Genomic DNA, 10523 nt, shown 5'->3' with positions numbered 1-10523 from the left:
GCCTCCAATTGCTAAAGCAAAGCCGCAAATCAATTTACAACCATACATTAACTTTTGTTCATACAATATTCTTACAAAGCGGTGAATGTATTTAAAAGCCTTTCCATTTTATATAAAAATATAGCCAGTAACTTTCAAATGATGCTTACGAAGGAAAAGCTCCAATTGATTAAGTAATTACCATATGTCATAGAAGCAGGGATGACCACTGGGAGAATTGGATGATAGAGTAAAGCAATAACAAATTCAAAATATTTTATGTTTACGGTGAATTATAAAAATAAAGAGCGGAATCTCATGATAATGCACCAAGCAAATGCTTTATCCATTTTACTTAAAATACGTAGTGCATAAAAATAAAATAATAATTATAAAAAAATTTTAAAATTTAGAATTAATAAGTATATATAATTAAAAATACAATCAAATAATAAATTGATTATCCATAATTAAATACAACAATAATTAAGAAAATTTAAAATTCAGGCAATGCACAGACAAATGACTAATTTAAATCAGTTACTCGCATTCCATGAAGAGACAAAGAAGAATTGAAGGAAAGTAGTTCCAAACATACCGAGAGGATCATCAGAATAAAGACAACATGGGTCCTGGGGTGGGCTTCGGCTTCGTTATGTCTTGACGTAGCCGGGCAGATCATTGAGGTGAACAAAACAAAGATAGAGAGATTTAAATCCAGGCATTTTAACTCTTGATCAATCTCTTCCAAATTTTGAAGGGGAAGCTCATCCTTCTCACACTCATCATCGTCTGGGAAGTGAGGAAAATATAACCTCGATTCAGTATAAAATCGCTGCTTATAAGCCATTTTGAGAACCCAACTCGTGGGTTGGATCTTATCCAATCTGGAAGATGAGAGGAGGCTATCAACATCATCGTCAAACAGCAGATGGACTCCACACTTGACTATTGCCTTGCTATTGCGGACATTTCCTTCTTCCTTAGCGTAGAATTGAAATGAGGCCTCACTGAGACGGCATTTGATGTCGAAATCATATGCCGAATACCAAATCAACACATTATGCATCTTACTTCCATCTGCAAAGCTGGTGTCATACCAAGAGGATTCGAAATGAAGGGTTTGGCCTGACTCGGTTGCGAAGCAGCATTCACATCCAATATCAATGAAATCACGAGAACTATAAACATGGGTTGCAACAACAGCAGAAAAAGCGATATGAATGCAGTCACTAGTGTAGCAGTATGGCTCAGCTCTCATCGACAAAATCAAAGAAGATCCGTTGTTATTTTTGTACCTCATCCCTGGAGGAACTTGGCTTCCTGGGATACATGCCTTATCCATCCATCGAAACAATGTCCCATTGCTCTGTAAAATGAAATTCACAATGTTTTATACATTTACCAGGAAATTTCTTTTTGCAATAACACACGACATTATGGGCCTGTTGACATCCACTTGGAAAAATTTCTTTGTAATGACGATGATAAAGTAAAATAGAATCACTTAAAACTCTCACACCCTAACTCAGTGTGTTTTCCAAATTTGCCTATACCTCTACTACTATCACACTACCATCACATATCTCACTTTTTATTCTAATTGGATTGCAGTGCAAAACTTTCAGATTATGTTACAATTCGGGTCCATAAAAATATATATAAAATTTAAGTCACCTAAAAAATTACAATGTCGCTGCCCTAGAATCCAATGTTTTGCATTTGGACATAGAAGACAGCTTAAAATTTACTACAAAAAATCTATGCAAGAGCTTGGAACAAATTTGTGGCTAAACTAGAGTTGTCTAGTAGGGAAAACTGGGTTATGTATTTGTTTTGTAGTATTTCCAGGACAACTGTAAGATTGTGTCATTTGATTGCTCAGGTATAGGTGTAGATGGGTTTACGGCTTTGAGTTGTTTTATTTCATGGTGTTAGGTTTCTTTCCTTTTTTGGCCTCATCTCTCACAAGTGTGGAGGTGGCAATGCACTATTTTATATTCTCCTTCTTTAATAAATAATTTTGCTAATAAAAAAATAACAATAATAGCACACGACACAGAGAGAGAGAGAAAGAGAGAGAGAGAGACCTGGTCAATCACACTGGATTCCCATGGCCGTTCAATGCTTTGGAATCTCAGCAGTATAGAATCCATTAATTTGCTACGTGCATTTGGATCCAAATTGATGCAATCACCGAGATCCAGCCACAAAAAGGTATCCTTACAACCTTCCGCCAACGCAGTTGATACTGATTTCATAGATGTGCAGTTGCTCGCCACTAAATATCTCACAGCTGAAGGAAGCTCTGGTAAACATTGAAGTCTCTTGCAATCTCTTAAATCAAGTTCGTACAGCTCAGAAAGGTGTTTGATGCTTGCAGGTATACTCTTGAAATTGTTTCCTCCTAAATATAACCGATGCAGTGTTGATAAAGAGCCGAGACTGTCAGGAATTTCTAATATACCACATCCCTCTAGAGAAATCTGCTCTAGACTCGAAAGACCTGTTAATGGAGGCAATACCAAACCCTTACATCCACTGCATCTTAAATCCCTCAATTCCCTCAATTGATTGATGGAGCATGGCAATTCTTTTATGCCACTTCTAACTGCGTAAAGCGCCGTCAAAGATTTTAAATTGCCCAAGTTCTCTGGCAATACCTTGAGATTTACACAATCCGTGACATCAAGGCGGGTAAGAGACTTAAGATTGCAAATGCTGCCTGGAAGACTCGCTAGTTTTGAGCATCCATTTAAATAAACATTCTCACATTTCAACTTGCCAATGCTGACCGGAAGGTTCGCGAGCTTTGAGCATCCCTTGAGATCAAGATGCTTGAGACATTTCAACTCTCCGATGCTAATAGGTAGACTTACTAGTTTTGAGCATTCCTTAAGATCGAGATGCAGGAGACATTTCAACTCACAAATGCTGCTTGGAAGGCTTCCTAGTTGTGAGCATCTCCCGAGATCAAGATGTTGAAGATATTTCAACTCGCCAATGCCATTTGGAAGACTTGCTAGGTTTGAGCATCCTTGGAGATCAAGATAATGAAGAGATTTCAACTCCCCAATGCTGCTTGGAAGACTTGCCAATTTTGAGCAACCTTTCAAAGTAAGGTTTTCAAGGTTTCTCAAAAAAAGGCAGCTTGGAAAACGACAAAGACTTTTGCAGTTTTCAAGATTTAGATCATTAAGCTTGCTATCATACATTAAAGAAGTGGAAATCTCAACCAAACTTGTACAATCCTTCAAATGCAAAACCTTAAGTTTTGGGAATTTAGACAACTCTGGTATTCTAATTAGGTTCATAGAATGGCTAAGGTCCACAAATTGTAAATTTTCAGGAATCTGCAATAACAAACCCCCAAGCTAAGAGTAAATTAGAGTATCCACATTTTTTTTAATAAAGAAATCCTCAATTTTGTAAAGAAGCATAGCATAACATACCTGATCTTCAGTCCAAAGTCGTTTGAGTTGGCTTTCACGCATGTGAAATTCAATGAGATTCTTGGGGGAAAATTTTGATGGCAAGAATTTAAGAGGGCATCCATCCCACTGAAGAAACGTTAGCCCATCAGGAAGAAATTTGAGGCCCTTAGGAAAATACACTTTGTTTTTAGCAGAACAAGGATTGAAGAATTTCAGGAATCTAAGATTTTCCATTTTCATGAAGACTGTAGAACTTAGTTCCATATCTCTAATTTGGGACATGTTTAGAATTATGCCTTCAACTCTCGCAGTCCCCTAATGTACCAAAGCAAAGGTTAAATAAGCATAAATACACAATACATACACGCACATATGCAATGAAACTAGACGACTACTCGCGCAGCGTGCAAATATTTTCAACTTTTAAAATTATTAATAAATAAATAAATAAATATAGTATTTAAATTTAAAAATAATAAAATGTATAAAAAATAAATTTGAAAAATATACGTTATAAAAATTTGTGAAAACTCTTATTCACCATCTTCGCTTTTTTCATAACTTTGAACTGGTTTATAATGATTTTAAATTTATATCGGCTTTATTTTGCCATTAAAATTTAGTTGAATTATTTTTTCAATAGTAATTTTATTTGGTATTCTTTCATGATTATATATTTACTGTGGCTTTTCACGTGCCATAGTTATATTCAATAATTATTTTTCATTTTACTTGTCATTAACTGTTTATCTTCCTATCATAACTCAATTTTTATAATATTTATATAGATATAAATTTATATAGATTTTATGTTAAGAATTAGAAAATCGAAAGGTCACGCTAATAAGTGTTTAATGATAATAAATTTAGTAAGACCAATAAAATTTATTTAATATATACATATTAATTACTAAAAATTAATGATAAAATATAGCAATATATATATATATATATATATATATATATATATATATATATATATTGTATTTTTAATTATTTATACTTATTAATTTTAAATTTAAGGTTTTTTTTTCAATTATGATTCACAAACATAAATATATTAATTTTATTTAAATTTTAATATTAAGCATTAATAAACTGAAAAATAACATATTAATCAGTTGTGTTAATAAGACTAAAACAACTTTATTTAATGTATAAATATTAATGATTATTATTATTATTATTATTATTATTATTATTATTATTATTATTATTAAAAATGTACTTTTTTACACTTATAATTCATAAATATAGATGTATATTAATGAAAAAAATATAGACGTATAATAATTTTTTTAAAATTTTTATATTAAATATTAAGAAACTAAAAAGTCACATAATAATTAATTGTAATAATAAGATTAATAAATTTCATTTAATATATACTTATTAATTATTATTAATGATAAAAATATACATGTTATTATTGTTAATTAATTTAATTTAACTTATACATATTAGAATTTAATTTTTATTAATTATAAAAATGTATTTTTTTTCAAGTAATTATTCACAAATATAGATATGCATTAATTTTATTTAAATTTTTATGTTAAATATTAAGAAAGTAAAAAGTGAAATATTAATTAGTAGTAATAATAAGACTAATGGATTGCGTGTGTGTGTATATATATATATATTTTAGTTTTTTTAAAATTTTTATTGTGGGGATTTAAAAACTAAAAAGTCATATATTAAATAATGACAATAATTAAATTTTTATGTTAAGCACTAAAAAAGTAAAAGGTCACATATTAAATAATGATGATAATAAGATATAAAGGTGAAATTGACAAATGAAAAAAGATCTAATATAATATCATTTGTCAATTTTTAATAAACTTAGCTTAGAGACCGATTTTATTATATTTATACGGATAGACATATAGATAGAGATAAATAAATAAGCATCTAGTTTAACTTTGTTCCTAGTGCAAATCCTTAAAAATCCAGTTTGAAAACGGTTCTTACCTTATCCTTGGTTAATACATGATAGATATCCTTGTAGTTCCATAACCTGCTACGCTTTCCAGGTTGTTTTATACATTCTTGGTCAACAATATCCTTGCCCATTTGCTGTAGCAAATCATGCATCTCTAACTTGTTTTCTGAAATTGTTATAAGAGACTTGTCATTGAGATGACTTATTCCACTTTTAGCAGAGAAACCAAAGCTATCTAATATATTTATAACCCGATCTTTGTCTTCCCCTTTAAAGAAACACACAACATCAAGAAATATATTCTTTTCATTCTGATCTAGTCCATCATAACTAATTCTCAGAATGTTTTGAATATCCTTATTGGGAGTGCCTTCTAACTTTACCAATTCACTTTCCCATTCTTCAATATGCTTATCACATAAGTTCGAACCTAACACTATAAGAGCTAATGGAATGCCTTCAGCATAGTTCATAGCCCTTTCTAACAAATGCACATGCGCTTCTGAGGGTCGATTTTGCTTCAATGCATGAAATCGAAAGAGCTGAAAAGCTTCATGGGGAATTAGCTCCTTAACCTCATAAATTTTGGCACATCCATACTTGAGCACTTGCTTATTCCTACTTGTTATAATAATTCTGCTCCCTGAACCATATGAATCGTGCTCTTCCAGCAAAGATTTTAACTGCAGGGGACTGCTCACATCATCAAGAACAATAAGAACCCTCTTCTTCAAAAGCATGTTCTTAACGAAAGATGGTAAAACATTAGGTATGCCAATCTTTATATCTACCCCCAACAGCTTGGAAAGGATTTCATCTCGTAAATGAACTATGGTGTGCTTTTCTAATTCTTCCCTCACATTTGCAACAAAACACTGACTTTCAAATTGAGCAGAGATTCGATTGTATAGAACCCCAGCAATGGTTGTTTTACCTATACCACCGATTCCCCAAATTCCTAGGGAATGTACACCTTCTGATCTAATAGATAACAGTGATTCAACTTCTTTGATGCGTGAATCAATTCCAACTAAGCCATGATTAAAATCATTTATGGACATTTGATTCAATTTCTTCCAAATGTCGTTGACAATTTTCTTAATCAATTTGGACTCAGGCCTAACATATATAGAGTGCAAACAGTCGTGAGTAAAATATAATGCAAAAGAAATAGAGCAAATGGATAAGAAATTTACTATTAAAATTAAGATAAATTTAATCAACTAAACTTATTTATTGGCCACTATGACAAAACTCTCCAAGTTTTAATTTTAAGTATCTCTAAAATCCTTTTGTCCAGATTTAGGAGATATTTAGTTTACCTTTTGAGTGCAGCTCATAATGGATAAACAGATGAACCAAAATGTTTTTGTGAACTTCAAAAAGTAGAGTTGATAGCTAGTAAGTAAGTGATATTCTACTGCACTTTGTATCAACTCTATTTTTTTTAATCAGCTGATAGCTGATTTTATTTTTTATTTAGACCATATTATCATTTTCATATTACTCGAAAATTAATATTATTAATGTTATTTGCTTTTATCATTTTTCATTTACAATCTCAACACTCTAATTAGCACATTGCAGCTTTATTAAAATATTTTAATATAAAATATAAAATACTTATTTATTATAAAAAAATACATTTTTTTTTTACTTCTAAAAACTTAAAATTATAAGATTTTTTTATCAAAAATAATAATTATATTATTATTTTATATCTATATTTTTAAAGTTATTTAATTATTTTCTTATTTCAATAATAAAATAAATAATATGATATGATAATTAATAATTATATATCTACTTTAATAATATAATAAATGATATTTCAATGTAATAGCTAAATATAATTTTATCAAATATTTAACATAAATCGACTATCTTTAATTTTCGACTATCAATTAACAGTAATAATTATAATTATCGGTTGCATCTAACAGTTAGACTAAATAGGCACTAAGTTGATTTGGGACGAAACACTAATGTAAGCTTCTATATCAGCTTTTTTTATAATTTTTAAGATTAATTTTGTTATTTAGTTGAACTCTCTCTCTCTCTTCTTTTCTCTTCTCTTCTCACCAACTACTTTCTCTCTCCCACCACTAGAGGTGGCAAATTTTGCTTAATTTGCCAATCCAACTCGAACCTACCCAACCTAAAGCAACCAGCAAGCCGTTTCAACCTGCACAAAATCCAAAATGACCCAAATCTGAATGACCAGCAAAATTGAGACTTCAATTGATGGTTAACCCGATGACTTATACGGTCTAAGTCGAAACTAATTTGATTGGATTGACACAAAAATTATTGAATATTGGCTTAAAAATAAATGCATAAAATTAATTTTTTGAGAAAAAATTTATATTTTGACCCAAAACATCCCACCATTTTAAAATTAACCTCAAATTTGACTTGAAGTCGTTTTTGTATAGTGAGTTGATAAGTAACCCGAATCAATTTTAACATGAAATTAGTTGACCTGAACCGTCCAGAAAATATGAGACCCGAAATGACCCAAACGCAAATGACTTAGACCTGAATTGACATGTTCACCACCTACGCCCTCTCCCTACTCTCTTGTTCCTTCCCTACTCTCTTAAAGTTTGAGGAATCTTACAATACACATTGATATGGGTGAGCATTGGTTGATTTAGTTTGATTTAATCTGAAAAATTAAAAAAAAAAACACCAAATAAATTGAAATTCTTAGCCAATAAAATGAAACTAAACTGAATTACGAAGAATATCAAACCAAATCAAAATGAACAAACTGAAATTTTTAGTAGAACAAATTGAATTGAGCCTAACCGAATTTGAGAGAAAATTAAATAGTCAATTTGATATTCATCTTGGGCTTTCTTTTGACTTATTTTAAACTCATTTATACTCAATTTAGGTTATTATTTTCTTTCTTAACTCTTATTGAGACTTAATAATAATTAATTATAAAATAAGTTACTTGATTTAATTATATCAAATTTTCCTAGAAAAATGATATCAAACCAAAAAAATTGAATTTCTTAAAATTAAAAATTAAAGTGAATCGAACTAAATTACCAAAAAATCAAATTGAATTTTTAAATTCAATCGATTCTTTTATTTTTTTGTTAGTTTGAATTGAATCCTATTTATCCCTATACATTAATATTCATGAATGATATTGTTATATAACTATGAATGGAAATGGGTAAGGTATCTTTGAAGATCACCCTATCCGAACTTGAATCCCATCAATATTTATAATACTTGAACCTATTACAAATTTGATTAAATTTCATCTTAAATTACTAGAATTTGTTTAAATTTTTATATTTTATTTAATAATGTATATAAAAATATTTTTCTTAATTATTGCTTTAAAAATTTTATAATTCTATAAAATTTTTATTTTTTATTTTTTAAAATATATTACATAAAAAATTTCAACAATATTATTATAAAAGTATATATTTTATATTTAATTAATTATTTACTATAAACGGATTAGAGTACATAAAATTTAAATCTGATATGAATATTATTTATTTAACTTAAATCTATGTTAAACTCAATTATATACTATTTAAATTCATTCTAATAGAGTTTAGAGAAATCAAGTACCTCAAAAAAAAAAATCCATTAGGTTTCTGTCCCTCGTTATAATTGCCTAAATTAAGGAAGCAAAATTGAAATTAATCTATATAAAAAATTAAAGAAAGCCTTGATCTAAATTAAAGAAAACATAAATAATAAGCTAACAAACAAATAATAAAATTGACTGTAAATTTAGGGTAATCTACTTAATCTTTTTTTACATTTTTTAAGGTATAGGAGTAGAGAGGTATCGTATCTTCCTATTTATTTATTCTAGATAATTCACTTTGGTGAGAAACGGATACTCTTAGTTATTATTTAGTTTATTTGCACCTCCATCAAATAAAATAAAAAAATAATAATAATAATAAAGATGACTTACTTGATGTTCTTTGAATCCCACCCTGTAATCTTGGCTATTTCCATCAACGCATGGCTCCATCTGTCAACCATGCTGGAATTGTTCATGAATTCTTTTTTATACTTAGCAAGTGCATCCCCAATACACCCTTTGAGCTCTTGAAAATCTTCGGGATCCACGTGGTAAAAAAGTGGCAAAACTATTTGCTGCATGGAATCCCTGCATTCGAGTATTTTTACGAGTTCGTCCAAACACCAAGGAGAATAAACATAGCTTTTGGAGAAAATAACTACTGAAATATTTGATTCTTCAATTTTTTTCATGAGGGTAAGAGAGATTTCTTCTCCTTTTTCAAGGGTTTCATCCACGACTGTATTGATTTGGTGTTGACACAGGGCTTCGCGGAGATGACTAACAAAACTATGGCGGATGTCTTGGCCACTAAAGCTCAGGAAGACCTCATATTTCCTCATAGGGATGGCGGAGGAAGGAGAAGGCATGATTATTAACCTAATGATGGAGGCTTTGTGTGACACTAAAATGGGGTGCAAGATATTTATAGGAAATTTTTAGAGGAGTCCGATGGGTCTCAGAAAAATCTGGATTTTTTTTTTTTTTTGACAAAGATAAGATTTGATTAAAGTCGTACCAGGGCATTGAAAAATCTGGAATTCTTTTTTTTTGGTGTTGGGGGCGGTGGGGGCAGTGGGCGGCGGCGGGCAGAGATGAGATTTAATTGAAGTCGCAGCAGGGCATTGAAGAAATCTGGATCCTACGGCAATCAGAAAAGAAGAAAGTTTGACCCATATAGGAAAAACACTTTAATGTTAATCAAGGAAAAGACTACCCAAGCGTAATTGCCGGGGGCGTTGAGGATTTACAAATTACTCTATTTGTTTTTTTTTTTTATGTTTTATAATAAATAATAATAAAATTATTATTATCTTTTTCATAATAAAGGAAAAAGGATGTAATTTAGTTTATATATATATATATATATATATATATATATATATATATATATATATAATAAGTCATTTAAAATTATTTTAATAAAAAATAATAGTTGTATAAATTAGATAGTTAAATAAATTAAACAAATGAAAAGGAAAAATAAATTGAAAAAATATTATATAAGTGATATTTAAGTAGTTCAAAAAAATAAAATAAACTAAAATTAAAAGATTTTAAAAAATAAAAAAAGCACTTAAAGAAAAGGGGTGTTGTA

General features: G+C 29.7%; 1 protein-coding gene across 1 annotated transcript; it reads right to left on the bottom strand.

Moving 5' to 3' along the window:
• Window positions 1–408: 408 nt before the first annotated feature.
• Window positions 409–9796, bottom strand: LOC110652422 (disease resistance protein RPV1-like). The gene is made up of 5 exons (XM_021808012.2): window positions 9317–9796; window positions 5388–6477; window positions 3432–3728; window positions 2070–3332; window positions 409–1348 (listed from the first exon to the last, which is right to left on the bottom strand). The coding sequence occupies exons 1-5, from the start codon at window positions 9793–9795 to the stop codon at window positions 506–508; spliced, it is 3972 nt and encodes a 1323-aa protein (XP_021663704.2). The 5' UTR covers window position 9796; the 3' UTR covers window positions 409–505.
• Between the last annotated feature and the right edge of the window lie 727 nt (window positions 9797–10523).

The sequence above is a fragment of the Hevea brasiliensis genome, chromosome 12 (genome assembly GCF_030052815.1).
Source record: "Hevea brasiliensis isolate MT/VB/25A 57/8 chromosome 12, ASM3005281v1, whole genome shotgun sequence".
Classification (NCBI taxonomy): Eukaryota; Viridiplantae; Streptophyta; class Magnoliopsida; order Malpighiales; family Euphorbiaceae; genus Hevea; species Hevea brasiliensis.
This window is presented reverse-complemented; position numbering and strand designations above follow the sequence as displayed.

Bases quoted from the DNA above. Each gene is read 5' to 3' on its own strand.
- LOC110652422 (XM_021808012.2), bottom strand. From the start codon at position 9,795: ATGCCTTCTCCTTCCTCCGCCATCCCTATGAGGAAATATGAGGTCTTC. The intron at 3,333-3,431 runs GTATGTTATGCT...TTGTTATTGCAG, and splicing joins GACTTTGGACTGAAGATCAG to ATTCCTGAAAATTTACAATT. The intron at 1,349-2,069 runs GTCTCTCTCTCT...TTCATTTTACAG, and splicing joins AATCCAGTGTGATTGACCAG to AGCAATGGGACATTGTTTCG.